The 18586-nt window shown below is 52.5% G+C and overlaps 1 protein-coding gene across 12 annotated transcripts in view; it reads left to right on the forward strand.

The window, feature by feature from the left end:
* The window catches only part of srcin1 (SRC kinase signaling inhibitor 1), a 343123-nt gene extending 325514 nt beyond the window's left edge, over window positions 1-17609 (forward strand). For 11 of the 12 annotated variants that reach the window (XM_033034907.1, XM_033034908.1, XM_033034910.1 and 8 more), the window contains 5 exons: window positions 2445-2600; window positions 3859-3981; window positions 10502-11935; window positions 15016-15138; window positions 17048-17609. In XM_033034907.1, the coding sequence (XP_032890798.1) occupies window positions 2445-2600; window positions 3859-3981; window positions 10502-11935; window positions 15016-15138; window positions 17048-17050 (1839 nt within the window). In that variant the 3' untranslated portion in view covers window positions 17051-17609. The remainder of the gene's footprint in view (window positions 1-2444; window positions 2601-3858; window positions 3982-10501; window positions 11936-15015; window positions 15139-17047) is intronic. The other variant, XM_033034920.1, reaches the window with a different exon arrangement.
* The last annotated feature ends 977 nt before the right edge of the window (window positions 17610-18586 follow it).

Here is an 18586-nt window from a genome sequence, read left to right on the forward strand (position 1 = left end):
AACTCACCCACACTGGCCAACAGTGTCCCAGCTACGCTAGTCCCACTTGCCTGCTCTTGGTCCATATCCCTCCAAACCTGTCCTATCCATGTACCTGTCCAACTGTTTCTTAAATGATGGGATAGTCCCTGCCTTAACTACCTCCTCTGGCAGCTTCTTCCATACACCCACCACCCTCTGTGTGAAAAAGTTACCCCTCGGATTCCTATTAAATCTTTTCCCCTTCACCTTGAACATAGAAACATAGAAACATAGAAAATAGGTGCAGGAGTAGGCCATTCGGCCCTTCGAGCCTGCACCGCCATTCAATATGATCATGGCTGATCATCCAACTCAGTATCCTGTACCTGCCTTCTCTCCATACCCTCTGATCCCCTTAGCCACAAGGGCCACATCTAACTCCCTCTTAAATATAGCCAATGAACTGGCCTCGACTACCCTCTGCCTCGACTACCCTCTGTGGCAGAGAGTTCCAGAGATTCACCACTCTCTGTGTGAAAAAAGTTCTTCTCATCTCGGTTTTAAAGGATTTCCCCCTTATCCTTAAGCTGTGACCCCTTGTCCTGGACTTCCCCAACATCGGGAGCAATCTTCTTGCATCTAGCCTGTCCAACCCCTTAAGAATTTTATAAGTTTCTATAAGATCCCCTCTCAATCTCCTAAATTCTAGAGAGTATAAACCAAGTTTATCCAGTCTTTCTTCATAAGACAGTCCTGACATCCCAGGAATCAGTCTGGTGAACCTTCTCTGTACTCCCTCTATGGCAATAATGTCCTTCCTCAGATTTGGAGACCCAAAACTGTACGCAATACTCCAGGTGTGGTCTCACCAAGACCCTGTACAACTGCAGTAGAACCTCCCTGCTCCTATACTCAAATCCTTTTGCTATGGAGCTACATCTCTATAAGAACCCCCCCCTCATCCTCCTACGATCCATGGAATAGAGACCCAGCCTACTCAACCTCTCCCTATAGCTCACACCCTCTAGTCCTGGCAACATCCTCGTAAATCCTTTCTGACCCCTTTCAAGCTTGACAATATCTTTCCTATAACATGGTGCCCAGAAGTGAACACAATATTCGAAATGCGGTCTCACCAACATCTTATACAACTGCAACATGACCTACCAACTTCTACCCTCAAAGGTTTAGTCTTTCCACTGACTGGATAGCACGCAACAAAAAGCTTTTCACTGCACGTGACTATCATAAACTAAACTAAAAGGTGGAAAAATGTGTAAGAAGGAACTGCAGCTGCTGGTTTCAATCGAAGATAGACACAAAGTGCTGGAGTAACTCAGCGGGACAGGCAGCATCTCGGGAGAGAAGGAATGGGTGACGTTTCGGCTCGAGACCCTTCCTCAGACCGAAGGGGGCAATATGGTGAACGTTGCCCGAGATGGAACCACAGATTGTTCGGTGAGATCTAGTGGAGAGATGTTTAAGAAGGAACTGTGCAGATGCTGGAAAATCGAAGGTACACAAAAAAGCCGGAGAAACTCAGCGGGTGCAGCAGCATCTATGGAGCGAAGGAAATAGGCAACGTTTCGGGCCCAATAGCAACCATTTCAGGAAATAGGCAACGTTTCGGGCCGAAACCCTTCCGGGTTTCGGCCCCGAAACGTTGCCTATTTCCTTCGCTCCATAGATGCTGCTGCACCCGCTGAGTTTTTCCGGCTTTTTTTGTGTACCTTCTAGTGGAGAGATGCTGCCTGTAGTGGGAGAGCGTAGGTCCAGAGGGCAAAAACCCTCAGTGTAAAAGGACGTACCTTCAGAACGGAGATGAGGAGGAATCTCTTTCGCCAGAGTGTGGTGAATGTGGGGAATTTATTGCCACAGACGGATGTGGAGTACGTCATTTGGTATTATTATAGCGGAGATTGAGAGGTTCTTGATCAAGGCTTATGGGGGGGAAAGCACAAAGTGCTGGAGGAACATGGTTCAGTGGTCGTGGGATATGGCCCAAGCATGGGCAGATGGGACTTGTGTAGGTTGGGGCATCTATGTCAGCATGTGCTGGTTGTGCTGAAGGGCCTATGTGTCAATAGACAATAGACAATAGGTGCAGGAGTAGGCCATTTGGCCCTTCGAGCCAGCACCGCCATTCAATGTGATCATGGCTGATCATCCCCAATCATTACCCCGTTCCTGCCTTCTCCCCATATCCCATGACTCCGCTATTTTTAAGAGCCCTATCCAGCTCTCTCTTGAAAGCATCCAGAGAACCGGCCTCCACCGCCCTCTGGGGCAGAGAATTCCACAGACTCACCACTGGCTGTGAGAAAAAGTGTTTCCTCGTCTCCGTTCTAAATGGCTTACTCATTATTCTTAAACTGTGTGTGGCCCCTGGTTCTGGACTCCCCCAGCATCGGGAACATGTTTCCTGCCTCTAGCCTGTCCAAGCCCTTAACAATCTTATGTCTCTATGACCCTTCCCTTGGCAGAAGGCCGACTCTGACGAGACGGACACACAGAGGCCGCACGTCAAGCTGCGGAGAACCATGTCGGAGGCGAAGCCCCCGTCCAACCCACCGCCCGTGGTGGCCTCGGGCATACGGGACGACGATGATGAAGAGGAAAGGATCATGGCGGAGCTGGAGGTTGGTGCTGCTGACATCTATGGGTCGGGCTAGAGGATTGGCACTGGGCTGCCCACAAACCAGGGCCTTTACTGACACCAACGTGGGGACCAAGGAGATAGACTCAGCCACCTTTTCTGTTTGGGAAACCTGTGCGTCTGAAAGTGCCAGTATCTTCCGTTGAGTTGTCCAATGTCGACAGCAGGCTGGAGATCAGCGGTGCCCATTGAAGGCACCGTCTTGCTAAGTGTGCGGTGGGACAGGTGCCTGTGTTGGCTATGTCTCCACCTAGGATGAAGATCTGCCTTGATGCAGACGTTCCTACTCTGGGGCATATAGACGGCTGCTGGCCAAAGCAAATGGCTGCTCCGGGAAAACCTCTTGGAAAAGTCAGAGGCGCGGGTCACCTATCACACATAGAATCATATATAGTGAGTAGAGTGTGGAAAAAGGCCCTTCAGCCCACCGAGTCTGCACCGACCAGCGATCACCCCGTATGCTAGCACTATCCTACACACACTCGGGACAATTTACTATTTTTTACCAAAGCCAATTAACCTACAAACCTGCACGTCTTTGGAGTGTGGGGGGAAACTGGAGCACCCGGGGAAAACCCACGTAGGTCACGGGGAGAACGTACAAACTCCGTACAGAGAGCACCTGTAGTCGGGATCGAACCAGGGTCTCTGGTGTTGTAAGGCAGCAACTCTCCCGCTGTGCCACCGTGCATCCCCGCATCATCCTGCCACGCTCGGTAACAACATTTCCAGCTTTCAATTTGATCATCTCTCATTTTGGAAGCTGGTCGGCACCAGAGACCCGGGTTTCGACGCTGATCTCGGGTGCTACCTGAGTGGACTTTGTACATTCTCCCTGTGACCATGTGGGTTCCCTCCGGCTGCCCCAGTTTCATCCCACATCGCAAAAGGACATTCTTTGTTCTGAAGGTGAATTGGCCTCTGCGGGGGAGTGAACGGGGAAGTGTGAGAACGAGGGTCGGTGTGGACTTGGTGGGCCGAAGGGCCTGTCTCTGTGCTCTATCTCTAAGGTGCGGGTCTGGATCAGTTAACTTTGTGGGACAAACGGCTGTGACCCTGGTGAAGTTGCACGACACTGCTAGTCGGGCTGACATTATTGGCGGAAGACACCTTGATTCTTGCACCCCATCATTGTTTTATCCCAGACGCACAACTCTTCAGAAGAGAAGAACGGAAACATGACGTCTGTGCATTTATTTTTTGTTTGTTTGTCTCTTTCTTCCCAATTTCTGGTCCGTCAGGTGTTTGAGAGGAGTTCAGTGCCAGCCCCAGGGTGGAGAGCTGTCAGTGGACAGGGTTTGCCAGCTCTGCCCACCACAGACACCAGGTCTTGCAGGCTCTGTCCGGCTGCCGGAGACCAGAAGGTAAAGCCTCGCGGCTTCAAACTTCTTCTGAGCACGACTCTAACTTGCCTGCTTCCAGCACCCTGACTAACTGCTGATGCTAGCACTCCTCCTGCTCACCTCTTTAACCCCCTCTGCTCCCTCGCCCCTCACTGGGGGCCTCGGAGACCTCTGCACGCTCGCAAAATTTCACGGGAAACATCCTTCCGCATGTGGCGGACGGAACCTTTCCTGTTCACCAGTTCCCGGGACATGACCACGAGGCAATGACTGCCGTAAATGCGAGATGCCAACCCCAGCGGCATGGGTGACACAGCGGTAGAGTTGCTGCCTTGCAGCGCCGGAGACCCAGGTTCAATCCTGACTGCGGGAGCTGTCTGTGCAGAGTTTGTCCCTTCACCCCTTGACCTGCCTGGGTTTGTTCTCCGGGGGCTCCGGTTTCCTCCCACACTCCAACGACGTGCAGGTTTGTAGGTTAATTGGCTTCTGTAAATCGTAAATTGCCCCTAGTGTGCGTAGGATAGTGTTAGTGTGCGGGGATCGCTGGTCGGCGCGGACCCGGTGGGCCGAAGGGCCTGTTTCCGCGCTGTATCTCTAAATGGCCAGGGATTACCACGGTCCTGTGGAACCATGGTTGTATCTGTGGCCTGAGGAGGTCTGATCCACACACCAGCCCCCAAACGAGGGCTGTGCCACAGGTGGTGATCTCCGATACCTCCTCAAATAGACCAGGGCAACTGAAGTCCCGAGCTCTGAGATCCAACCCCAACCCATGGAGAGAGATCCCAGCAATGCCAGAGGCCATTCAGCCCTTCTACACTATGCATGTCTTCCAACACACCTCAGTCTGCCTTGGCCCACGCCACTTCCTGGTTGCCAAACGCTTCAACTCCCCCTCCCATTCCCACAGTGACCCTTCTGTCCTGGGCCTCCCCCACTGTCAGAGTGAGGCCCAGCGCAAATTGGAGGAACAGCACCTCATACTTCGCTTGGGCAGCTTACACCCCAGTGGTATGACTGTTGCGTTCTCCCATTTCAAGTAACCCCTGCATCCTTGCGCCCCTCTCGTTAACCCATCTTCCCCAGTCAACAATGGGCCGTGATGGGCTCCAACTTTCCTGAAGTCATCTGCTGCCCATCCTGACATGTTGTGACATTGGCTCACCTCCAGTTTCTCCCCACACCCACACCTCTTGTCTTTCAGCTTGGGGAAGAGTCTCGACCCGAAAGGCCTAACCACTGCATGGGTTTTCTGCAGAGATGCTGCCTCCAGCATCTTTCCACACAATTAGCCCGTTCAGTTGTCCTCGACAGGGGCCGTTGACACTGCACTGACTCTTGTCCTCTCTGGGATGGCCAGCCCCAAGGTTGTGCCCTCTCTCAGGTCACCTCCACCTGGTCAGGCAAGAGTTCGAACCTCGCGCCCGGTTCCAAAGTTGTAGTTACTGTCAGTCCCATTTCACAGTCACACAGCAAGGAAACAGGCCCTTCGGCCCTACTTGCCCATGCTGACCAACATGTCCCATCCAAGCTCGTCTCAATCTGCCTGCACCTGGTCCAATCCCTCTAAACCATTCCAATCCATTGTTAGTTAGCGAGCTCTCCCTGGATCCCGTGCTATCTAACCTTCCACAGCAGCCTACCATGCACAACCTAACCTTGTATCAGAAATAGTAGTTCCTCTAAACACCTCCTCCTCCCTGCTCCCTAATTCCTTGCCTGCCATCATTTGACCTCTTCCTCATTAACGTGGCATCTCCCTCAAAAGCACGTGGGGTCAAGGGTCATTCAATGGCATGTGGCCATTGGCCGAGGGTCTGGCAAGAAACTAACCACAGGACTACCTTTCCATTCTCCCCATGCCCTCCCCCCCCCCCCCCGCCCCTTCTCTGCCCCCCACCCCTCTCTCCCCGCCCAGCCCTCTCTCCCCCCCCACCCCGTCCCCTGTCCCCTTCCCCCCTGCTCTCCTCCTCTCCTCCCCGCCCCTCTCCCCACTCCTTCCCTCTCCCCCTGCCCCCTCTCCTCCATTGCCCCCGCTGCCCCCTCTCCCCGCTCTCTCTCTCTCTCTCTCCTCCCCGCCCCCTCTCTCCCCCCATCCCCCGCCCCTCTCCTGCCCTCCCGTCCTCCCTGCCCCTCTCCCCCGTCTCCTCACTTCCCCCCCACCCATTCTCGTCCCCTGCCCCTCTCCCCGTCTCCTCTCCTCCCCCCCTCTCTCCCCCCAATCCCCCCGCCCCTCCCCTCCCCCTCTCCTCCCCGCCCCCTCTCTCGTCCCCACCCCCTCTCCTCCCCCTCTCCCCCCATGAACAGATGGAGACTCACTGTGCAACACCAGGATGGGCGGGCATGATGCTTGATGGCAGGGCATGATGCCATGCTAATGTGCCACCTTCATAACCAGTTGCCCAATGGCATGTTTTTGGGAACTGCTGCCCACACCCTCTCCAAATTCCGTCTTCCTTTCCCTGCACCTCTTCTTCAATGATGCAAGTCTCCTTCAGATCTGGGCACTAACACATTCTCTCTGCGTTCTGTCTACACTTTATCAACTGCTGATCGCAAATAGTTCAATTAAGAACTTCGTTGATTATAGTTGTGGGCCAGTGGAACTAAAGATATTTAATGTGGTTCCATTAACATAGTTTGTTCCTAATTAAATCATTTGTCTTGCAATATCAGTAGCACTAACCTTTTAATTACTGTTTGATTCATGCCGTTTGCATCCTCTCCTTTTGGCCACAGTTCAGTCCAATGTCTAGACATGCCTTGTTGGACTGGCTGTGGGCATGCGGTATGGTCTCTTGCCCATGGCTAGTGAATCGTGGCCAAGGGAAGTCAAGGATAGACAAGGAAGTCAGAGGGATATTGATTTGGCAGTGAACTGGCCATGTTATTGCTGCCAGAAACAAAGAACTGCAGGTGCTGGTTTATATCAAAGATAAGACACAAAGTGCTGGAGTAACTCAGCGGGTCAGGCAGCATCTGTGGGGAACATAGATAGGTGACGTTTCACAGAGTGCTGGAGTAACTCAGCGGGTCAGGCAGCATCTGTGGAGAACATGGATAGGTGACGTTTCACAGAGTGCTGGAGTAACTCAGCGGGTCAGGCAGCATCTGTGGAGAACATGGATAGGTGACGTTTCACAGAGTGCTGGAGTAACTCAGCGGGTCAGGCAGCATCTGTGGAGAACATGGATAGGTGACGTTTCACAGAGTGCTGGAGTAACTCAGCGGGTCAGGCAGCATCTGTGGGGAACATGGATAGGTGACGTTTCACAGGGTGCTGGAGTAACTCAGCGGGTCAGGCAGCATCTCTGGGGAAAAAGAGGGTGGGTGGCATTTTGGGTCTGGACCCTGCTTCACACCTGCTTATTGCTACTAGTCGCTGGTTCAGTTGCAGGATTGTCATTGTGAGTTTAAACATTACGTTTAAAAACTCTTCCCAGGGAAAGGTTTCAGGCATGGCGTTTAAAATTGGCTGCATGTGACGAAATAATGCCATGAGGGTCAGAGCAAAGATGGTTGTAGTCTTGTCCTGACAGTGGGTGTTACAGGAGTTTGAGGAGCAGGGAACGTGCTGGGGGTGATCAGTCGAGCGACTGGGATTAACAATGTATCTCGGGCATTGCCCATGGAATGGGGGTGGTGAGCAAATGCTAGACAGGGAGAGAATCTGGGAGTGGTGTTGTTGCACGGGTGTGGAGGTTGTGTGAGTACAAGGGTGGCAGGTTTAGAGTTGCATGGGTGCAAGGATTCAGGGATTGCATCAGGGCTGGGATTTTAGTTTGCACAGGAGCAGGGGTTTGTGGTTGCACTGGAGCTGCTGCAGTTTGGGGATTGCATCAGACCATGGGGTCGGGGGCTTTGTGGTTGCAGGCTTGCACTGGAGCAAGGGTTTGGAGACTGCATTGCAGCAAGGGTTTGGAAAGGATGCATCGGTGCAAATGTTTCAGTGTGCGTTGGTGCATGCACAGGTGGAGCAATGCAGTGGGGCAGTTGTTTGGGCAAGTGCAACAGTGCATTAAATGGAGTTTGGTGATTGCAGTCCATTTAAACGCCGATTGTTTCAGGAGTTTGGGGATTAAGCTACGGCACATGTCTGCAGATAGTGCTGGTTGCAGCAATGTTACCCGGGGATAGGTGCATGCATTAAGTATTGCGTCCATGCAGTAGTTTGTGGATTGTGATAGTTGCAGGAGTTTTCATTGAAGTTGCACGTTTGTGACCAGCGAGTGTTTTGGATGCTGTGGACAGGGCTTGTGTTGGGGCATTTAATGCATCTGTGGGGATGCATTTGATGCATGTGTGAGGGGAAATGCATTGGGGGGGCTGTTTTCTGAAGGTGCATTTGTGCAGATGTTCCTGGTATTTCACATGTTAATTTTAATTGTTCAAGGTGAACACACACCATTTTCATAAGTTCAGAAGGGATAGGAGAAGAATTAGGCCATTCAGCCCATCAAGTCCACCCCGCCATTCAATCATGGCTGATCTATCTCTCCCTCCTAACCCCATTCACCTGCCTTCTCCCCATAACCCGTCTTAATCAAGAATCTATCTATCTCTGCCTTAAAAATATCCATATCCAGTCTTCTGTGGCAAAGAAGACTGGATCTGGATAAAGAAATTCCTCCTCACCTCCATCCTAAAGGAACATCCTTTAATTCTGAGGCTGTGACCTCTGGCCCTAGACTCTCCCACGAGTAGAAACATCCTCTCCACATCCACTCTATCCAAGCTTTTAACAATTTGAAGTTTTTTTTTCTTACTCTGTTCCGGCCCCCAGAATGAGAGAGGAATTTGGGAACATAGGTCCTCATTGATCAGATGGTCGACCACAGTGTGGGATTTCCTCTCTGGTGGAATTGGATCTGTCACATTATGACGGATTTGATTTGTTTTAATGTACGAGTAATGAAACTTCCTACAAATTAATGTAGATCAATAGAAAATGTCAGAGAATATATTTTTTCACACCTGTTTTTTATTTAAAAAATTCAAAATCATTTGATAAAACTATCCAGGAATTACCAACAGTAAATGTTATCCCAATGTATTGTTAATATTTTCACACAGTGTCTCTGACAATACCCATCATTACCTGTTGTACGGGGGCAATGTGTGTAGGAAAGAACTGCAGATGCTGGGTTTACACCGAAGATTGACACAAAATGCTGGAGTAACTCAGCGGGACAGGCAGCATCTCTGGGGAGAAGGAATGAGTGATGTTTGGGGTGTAGTCCAGTCTGAAGAAGGGTCACCCATTCCTTCTATCCGGTGATGCTACTCCAGCATTTTGTGTGTATCTTTGGTGTACAGGGGGGGTTAAGTGTGAAGTTCACACCCTGTTCAGATCCACCTAACACACTCTCTGTCGCTCACAGTGGCCCAGGGAGAAATGACAGGTTAGAAACGTTCTTTAAAAGTTTCTGATATTGCCTCAAATAAGCAGATAAGCGACGACAACATTTGATATGGACAATAGACAATAGGTGCAGGTGCAGGCCATTCGGCCCTTCGAGCCAGCACCGCCATTCACTGTGATCATGGCAGATCATCCACAATCAGTACCCCGTTCCTGCCTTCTCCCCATATCCCTGGACTCCGCTATCTTTAAGAGCTCTATCTAGCTCTCTCTTGAAAGTATCCAGATATTCAGCCTCCACCTGAGGCAGAGAATTCCGCAGATTCACAATTCTCTGGGTGAAAAGGTTTTTTCTCGTCTCCGTTCTAAATGGCTTACCCCTTATTCTTAAAAGTGTGGCCCCTGGTTCTGGACTCCCCCAACGTCGGGAACATGTGGGATTGGAAGAATCCCCCACACCAACACCTCAAACACCGTGCTACTAGTGAGGCTGCAGCAAGTGAGAGCAATCACACAGAACATCTTTCCTGCGCCTCTTCTAGCAAACATGTGCTTGGTTGGGGTAACTAAAGAGGGCGCCAGAAATGCCAAGACCCAGACATGAATAAATAACATGTAGGAAAGAACTGCAGATGCTGGTTTAAACCGAAGATAGACACAAAAAGCTGGAGTAACTCAACGGGTCAGGCAGCATCTCTGGAGAGAAGGAATGGCCAGTGCCACTGTCTGTATCCCTTCATTATCACCTCTTCCACAGCCAACATTGGACCATTGTGGGCCCCACCTTTCCTTGGTCATCGATGCCAGCTCTGATTTGTTCTGAACTCTTTCATAACTCACGTTTCCCTCTCCCCACCGGACTGGCAGGATGCAGGGGCTCGACCCGAAACCTCACCCATTCCTTTTCTCCGGAGATGCTGTCTGACCGGCTGAGTTACTCCAGCGTTTTGTGTCCATCTCAGATGAATGAATAATATCCGTTGATTCATTCAGCGTCCCAACGTCTGAACATAGAGCACTCTGATGCACCTGGAGCAGTGAATGCTAAAGATTCACCTCTTTTCCAAATGTCCAAACCCTAGTGAGATGTTTGCCCTCAGCTCTAGGTGCCCGTGGTGATTGGCGCTGACTAAACGCTCTCTTATTTCCTTGTGTGTCCTCCACCATCTACATCTGTAGGAGATTCGAGTCCTACTTTGTCCGAGCCCTGCCCAGCTCCCACAGATTGTGTTGACTGAGTGCACATCTGACCCCTCGAGCCCTTCTGAACCCGACGTGCCCGAGCCGACACTGGCTGGAGAAACGGGGGGAGCCTTTGCCGAAGCAGTGGCGCTTGGTGGGACAATGGGGAGCGTTGAACCAGCCGGTTCATCTCCTGCCGCGAGTCAGCAGAACATGTCCATTTCCGAAACCTGGACACAAGACGTCCAGTCCTCCATCGTGTTGGAAGAATTTGCGCTGCTGGAAGCTGCCCTGGTCCAGGATGTCCACACGTGGACACGTTCCCCTTCACCGGCCCAGCCGCCTACAGAAGCCCCAGAGAAGCTCCTGGACATCTCATCCTTCTCTCCTTCACACCTTCTCTCCATTCACAGCGAGGCAGCAACGGCTTTGATGGAAAACCAGACCCAGGGCATTGTTCGTGAGAAAGGAGAAAACGGTTCTTCTTCAAAGGATGAAGAGTTGGGGACTCTGCAGACTCCAGCTAGGCAGCCTGAGGAACCGGAGGTAATGGACTCATCTATGGACAAGAGGCCAATAGTTGTCATACTGGAAGAACCTACAGCCCTCAAGAGGCTTTCTACTGTTTTTGAGGATCACTGCGAACAGCTTCAGACCGTGAGGGAAGAATCTGTTGAGGAGAAGCCAGCCTTGTCTGCTCCTGATGAACCTCCAGTGGTTGACAGGTCCTGCCGCTCAGTATCCAGAGACTGCACTTTCTTAGGAAAGCCAGAGGACTTGAATTCTGAAACTGGCCATTCTCTCCCGGACACTGGGACTCTCGAGGATACGGAGTTGAGGGATGGGAACTCCAAGAACGTCAAGGTCTCTTCACCCGATCGGCACCCGAATGCCTCGGCTAAATCCCGGGAATCTCGGCCGGAGATGGGCAGGAGATCCTTGCAAGTCGTCGTTTACGAAGAGGAAGAGAAATTAGACCAGGTGACAGGTCGAACTCGGACGGAAGTGAAGAAGTTGAAGATCAACGAGATCGAGCATGTCAGGAGCGGCACGTCCAGAGACCAGGCCTCGGCCGCTGCCTTGGCGAGGACAGAGGAGATTAAGAACAGCACCTACAAAACCATGGACAGTCTGGAGGAGACCATCCGGGAGTTGGAATCAACCATCTCTCAAATCAGCCAACATCCATGCACTGACTTCCTGCTTCCCACAGAGTTTCTGCCCGTCCCTAACAACCAGGAGAAGAGAGAGGACCCTGTGGACAAGGCCAGTGACCCAACCACTGAGAGAGGCAGGGGAGTGGGGCATGATGCTACACATCCCAAGGACAGGTCATCTCCTGTGCCTCCTGACTCCAGAAAGCCCACATCTCCAACCAAGGTCAAGCCGAATCTTCTCCCCAAACCCCAGCTGCTCTCTCCGGATCCAAAGGTTCAATTTTCAATTGTCTACCCTGTCTTCAATTGTCTACCTCTGGGCCTCTGCCCCCCTCTACTCCCCTCCACTCTGGGCCTCTGCTCAACTCCACTCCACTCTGGGCCTCTGCCCCGCTCCACTCTGGGCCTCTGTCCAACTCCTCTCTGGGCCTCTGCCCCCCTCTACTCCACTCTGAGCCTCTGCCCAACTCCACTCTGGGCCTCTGCCCATCTCCACTCCTCTCCGGGCCTCTGCCTCCCTCTACTCCACTCTGGGCCTCTGCCCCGCTCCACTCTGGGCCTCTGCCCCGCTCCACTCTGGGCCTCTGCCCATCTCCACTCCAAGCCTCTGCCCCGCTCCACTCTGGGCCTCTGCCCCCCTCTACTCCACTCTGGGCCTCTGCCCCCCTCTACTCCATTCTAGGCCTCTGCCCCCCTCCACTCCATTCTAGGCCTCTGCCCCCCTCCACTCCGGGCCTCAGCCCCCCTCCACTCCGGGCACTTGTGCAGCCTCCTGTCTCTTTGTTTCACACTCAACACAATATGTTGCCTGGATTTGCAGGCTCGAGTTGTGGGGAGGGTTGGCTAGGCTGGTACTTTCTTCTTTAGTGTATTGGAGGTTGAGAAGTGACCTTATTGGGCCTTACCTGGGCTTACCCGGATCAGAGGCGCTCCAGTACTTTAGTGGCATGTTTGGGTACCAGTAGATTTGTTGTCTTCCAGTGCCAGGGACCCGGGCCCGATCCTGACTATGGGTGCTGTCTGTACGGAGTTTGCACGTTCTCCCCGTGACCTGCGTGGGTTTTCTCTGGGTGCTCCGGTTTCCTCCCACACTCCAAAGGCGTACAGGTTTGTAGGCTAATTGGCGTTGGTAAAGATTGTAAATTGTCCCTAGTGTGTGTAGGACAAGGCTAGTGTGTGTAGGACAAGGCTAGTGTGTGGGAATCGCTGGTCGACGAGGACTCGGTGTTTCCGCTCTGTATCTGTAAACTAAACACAAGATGAGTGGAGAGAGATTTAAGCGTGAGCTGGGGGCACCTCTCTCTCTCCGAGTGTGGTCCATATGTGGAGCTCGCTGCCAGAGGAAGCTAAAGGATCGATACAGTTATGGCTAATAAAAGATATTGGGACAGATATATGGATGGGAACGGTTTAGAGGCCTATGGTCCAAATGCCAGGCAAATGGGATGTGCCCAGTATGTCAACATGGTCGGCATGGACAAGGTGGGCTGAAGGGCCTGTTTCCATACAACTCTAACCTGATCATAGAACAGGGCCTTCGGCCTATAATGTCCGTGCCAACATAAGGCCCAGGTTAACTAATCTCCTCAGCCTGCAGGTGGAGATCAGGTTGAATCTTGTGTAGAGACTCTCTCTGAAGCTCCTGGTTACCTCCTGACCTTCAGATAGTTTGCTGCTCTCCTCTGGTCTTCCCTTTGTTTCTCTCTGGCTGTGGTGAGGCCTGGGTGCCAGTGACGGCGGAGTCCCGCTCAGACCCTTCGGCCCATCTCCCCTCTCCTTGCCAACCAACATCTCCAGCTCTCTCCACCAAGCTGAAGGTGCTTTCAGAGCCCTGATCTCCTGCTGCTGTCTCGGGCTGAACTCCACCTTGTCAACTTCTCTAAGACTCTGCTCTTGTTGTGTGATGCTGCCAGAGAGAGGGGGGAGCGGGGAGGGGGAGGGGCTGTGTGGTGTGTGGGGGTGGGCCTGAGACCCAGGTTCGATCCTGACTACGGGCGCTGTCTGTGCGGAGTTTGTACGTTCTCCCCGGGTGCTCCGGCTTCCTCCCACACTCCAAAATGTATGGGTTTGTAGGTTAATTGGCTTCTGTAAATTCTCCCTGGTGTGTAGGATAGTGCTAGTATTTGGGGTGATCGCTGGTCGGCGCAGACTTGCTGGGCCGAAGGGCCTGCTTGTGCCCTGTATCTCTAAACTAAATCTAAAGTTTGGAACTGAGGGAAGCAGTCCTGTTAATCACACCTCCCTCCGATCATCAGCTGTAAACCAGGCTCCAGAGAAGTTGGGATAAAAAAGGAATTGCAGATGCTGGTTTACACCAAAGATGGACACAAAGTGCTGGAATAACTCAACGGGTCAGGCAGCATCTGTGGAGAACATGGATGGGTGATGTTTCAGGTCCAAAACGGCACCTCTCCATGTTGTCCAGAGATGCTGCCTGACCCGCGGAGTTACTCCAACATTGGATCTATCCAGGAAAGGTGCGAAGTGCTGAGTTTTAAAACTTTATTGGTCCTTGACAGATGAAGCTGCCTTCAAACAGAGCTTCAGGCCAATTGGCTGAAATGTGTAAAATAATACTTGCATTAGTTGGGATATAAACAGGAGGGGTTGTGATCTCGGCCGGGGCTGGGATTGTGGCACCAGGATGGTTCAGTCCCGGAGAGCAGAGGACAACCCCTGTCCCATCCCCTGGATCTGGATCCAGGGCCCACCATAGACCGGCTCCCCCCACTCACGGGGCCACGCGTGTCTGGTGGTGGGAGGATTGATGTTGCCACTGGGGGGGGGGGGGGGGGTTGGGAGAGCGTTTCCCAATGGGATGGGTGTGTGAGAGTTGGGGGGGGGGGGGGGGGGGGAGGAGTGTATACCGGGGGGAGGGCTGTACACTGGGGCAGGGGTGGGGTGGGTGTTGGTGGGTTAGGGTTCGGTTCTCGGGGGAGGTGTGCCCTGGGTGAGGGGTGTGCACTAGGGGGGGGGAGGGGGTGCCCCAGGGGGACACAAAATGCTGGAGTAACTCAGCGGGACAGGCAGCATCTCTGGAGAGAAGGAACAGGCAACGTTTCCGGTCGAGACCCTTCTTCAGTCTCTGGGGGAGCCATGCTGACCGTGTCTCTGTTCCCCAGGGTGGGGGGTGGGGGGAGAGTTAGGAGTGTGTTTCCCAGAGGGAGGGGTGTGTTGGGGGTGGGTGTACACTGAGGGGGGGGCAACTTGCTGAGCATTTCTCCGTTCCCCAGTTTGGGGGGGGGAAGAGTTGGGAGTGTGTTTCCCAGAGGGAGGGGTGTGTCGGGGGTTGGGGGGGGGGGGTGTACACTGGGGGGGGGGGGGTGACTTGCTGACCGTGTCTCTGTTCCCCAGGGTGGGGGCTGGATGCCCATCCCACCGGCCCCGAAGCTGAAGCAGCAAAGCTGCGAGAAGTTGAAGCACAACAAGCAGCGGGAGGACTACCTGAAGCTGCAGGGCCACCAGGGCAACCCGCAGGTAGGTCCCACTAGCCACGGGCCACCAGCATGTTGATCACACTAGCCACGGCGAGGGAACTGCCCCTTACTATATCCCTCCCTCCCGCTTTCCATTCCACTCCTCGTCCCTCCAGGAGACACAAAGCCTTTGTGTTCAAAAAGGAACTGCAGATGCTGGAATATCGAAGGTACACAAAATTGCTGGGGAAACTCAGCAGGTGCAGCAGCATCTATGGAGCGAAGGAAATAGGCGACGTTTCGGGCCGAAACCCTTCTTCAGACTGATGGGGGGTGGGGGGGGGGGGGGGAGAAAGAAGGAAAAGGGGAGGAGGAGGAGGAGCCCGAGGGCGGGCGGATGGGAGGGTGGGAGGAGACAGCTAGAGGGTTAAGGAAGGGGAGGAGACAGCAAGGGCTAGCAAATTGGGAGAATTCAATGTTAATGCCATCCGGACGCAAGGTCCCCAGATGGAATATGAGGTGCTGTTCATCCAATTTCCGCTGTTGCTCACTCTGGCAATGGAGGAGACCCAGGACAGAGAGGTCGGATTGGGAATGGGAGGGGGAGTTGAAGTGCTGAGCCACCGGGAGGTCAGGTAGGTTATTGCGGACTGAGCGGAGGTGTTCGGCGAAACGATCGCCCAACCTACGCTTAGTCTCCCCGATGTAAATCAGCTGACATCTAGAGCAGCGGATGCAGTAGATGAGGTTGGATGGATACTTTCAAGAGAGAACTAGGTAGGGCTCTTAAAGATAGCGGAGTCAGGGGATATGGGGAGAAGGCAGGAACGGGGTACTGATTGGGGATGATCAGCCATGATCACATTGAATGGCGGTGCGGGCTCGAATGGCTTACTCCTGCATCTATTGTCTATCATCAGTCAATCAGACCTGACTAGAAGAGGCACAGATTTATGTTGAAGTTTTGACCATCTCAGAGTGGGTTGCTTTTGGACCAGTTAGATTAGATTCAGAATTAGATTTGTGGAAACAGGTGCAGTTAGTGCCTAATTCCATTTGCATTTCTGAAGTTTCCTGACTGCATTTTAACGTAGGAAACAAAATGTACCTCAGCACAGACCAATGAAAGTAGCCATGGGAATCGTGTGTAAGATAAATAAAATGTGGGATAACTGGCTGAACCAGCGATAGGACTGCAGCAGAGGGAATAAGAGGGAAAATAAGAGGGATTAAGAGGGAAAATAGACACAAAATGCTGGAGTAACTCAGTGGAAAAGGCAGCATCTCTGGATAGAAGGAATGGGGGATGTTTCGGGATGAGACCCTTCTTCAAAATATTCCTGGACCCATACAAGGTTCACCTGGTGGAGGCAGTCAGCATGTCGGTGGTTCTCAAGGGCTGGGAAATGGGTTGCCTGGAATAGACACAGAGTGTTGGAGTAACTCAGCGAGTCAGGCAGCATCTCTGGAGAACATGGATAGGTGGCTTTGAAGCTGAAACATCACCTAAGCACGTTCTCCAGAGATGCTCCCTGACCCACTGAGTTACTCCAGCACTTTGTCTTTTTTTTGTACACCAGCAGCTGCACTTCCTTGTATCTCCCAAGTAACTGAAATACTTGGTTGGGCCAAAGTGACACAGAAAGGTAGGAACGTGAATCGTTGAAACATTGTAGAGTAGTCACGAGAGGTCATCAGAATCTGTAACTGTGGCTAAACTGTGTCACTCCCTTCCTCAGAGTCCACCCAGGTGTATCTGTGCCTGTGTAGTCATTCATTGACTCCAATCCTCTGCTGTCTGCAGTTGTCTCTGTACAGCTACTGATGTTCACTGTTGTTTTCTTGTCTAAAGTAATCTTCGTTGCAACCAATGTAAGATACTAATTGTTAATTTCTTGTCTCCCCCCCATTTACCCCCCCCCCCCCCCCCCCTTATGTTCCCCGTTGTGCCTGGTCTATGTTTCGTGCAGTGAGGCTCACATCTCTTCCCTTCCCTCTCTGTAATGACAAGGGGACATTTTGTGGCAGGCTCAGACTACTTGCCACAGTCAGCCACTCTGACAAGACTGTTTGCCTCCCTGGCTCCTCGTAGACCTCAGACTATTGGGGTTGGGGGGGTCCTGTCATTACTGCTGCTAACACGGACGACCCCACAACCTGAAACCACCCTGTTTCTGCTTCCGCTCCCTGTCCCCAATGTTGTTACCTAACTGTGCCCACAGTGCAGTCTCCCGCCCTGTCTGCTTCCCCACCCACTGTCAGTGCAGTGCCCAGAGGGGCAGTCACTGGCTAAGATGCCCCAGTAACACTTTCCATCCTGCAGCCCCCAACACTCTTGCTGATTCTTCTCCTGTTCCTGCCCCTCCATCTTGAACCTCGGTGACCCAGAGAATCAGAGCCATGAATCCACCCTCTCCCCTGCTTTCTCTCCCTCACTTCCTCTCTCCTGTGCCCTACTCCTCACCCTTGCTCTCTTCCCCCTCTCCCTCTTCTCCGCCCACTCCTCTTCTCTCTCTCCCCGTCTCCTGCACTCCCCCCCATCTCTACCCCCCTCCCCTCATGTGCAATGCCATGTCTCCCCATCCCCTCTCCTGTCTCTCCCTCTCACTTCCTGCTCCCTCTCTCCTATCTGCTCTCCTTCCTGGCCTTCCCCATTTCTCCTCACACGGTTTCCTTCCTTTTCTCCCTCCCCTCGCTCCCCTCCACCTCCCCAGCCACGAGGCACTGCGCGAAGAGGAAGACCCCATCACCGAGAATGCTCCACGTGGGACGTCCACGCCGGCCAGCACTTCCCAGCCAGTTGCCCGCTCGCACACCAAGATGCCAAGTGCTGTCAGAGCTGTCGTGTGTTAACTTAGCCGTTTCTAGTGAGAATAGCACAAGCAGTTTACAAAGGTGTCACCACAATAGATGTTTCACTTCACAAACTCTGCACACAATTCTCATCACTTGACATGTTCTGTGCATTTTACATTGGTATCTAAAGAAGTATAAATATATCTTTTGCATGCCAGGTCGGTGATGAGTGGCACGGTGGTGATTTGTGTTGGGTCCACCATTTAATGAGGGTGTACAAGCTACACAGTGTGTGCCCGCAGCCTGCACCCGCTGTTTAAAACATCACTACATCTGGCACTCTCCGCTCAAGGGCAGATCAGCAGCTTTAACCCTCTATCCTACACCAGGGCCGGTTATAATATAGCATGGAGGCAGGGGTGGGACTTGTGTTTTTCTGATGTCTCCCCGCCTGTTAACCTGAGAGCATCACAGTGTGTGACCGACCTGGATCTATCCCCTACCTACCTACAGCTGTCCTGAGGGCCTCAAGATTGCACAAGAGACCCCTCATCACCGTTGTCTATATTAGGATAACATCTATTTTGTAAACTAGATTAGCACAATAATTCTCATGAACTGCTCAGAACTAGAATGTTCAGTGTAAAAGTAACCAAGGGTTCTTTGATTTTCCCCTTTAATCACCTCCTGTCATTTTCAATCTTTCCAAGATT

The sequence above is a fragment of the Amblyraja radiata genome, chromosome 16 (assembly GCF_010909765.2).
Source record: "Amblyraja radiata isolate CabotCenter1 chromosome 16, sAmbRad1.1.pri, whole genome shotgun sequence".
Taxonomy (NCBI): Eukaryota; Metazoa; Chordata; class Chondrichthyes; order Rajiformes; family Rajidae; genus Amblyraja; species Amblyraja radiata.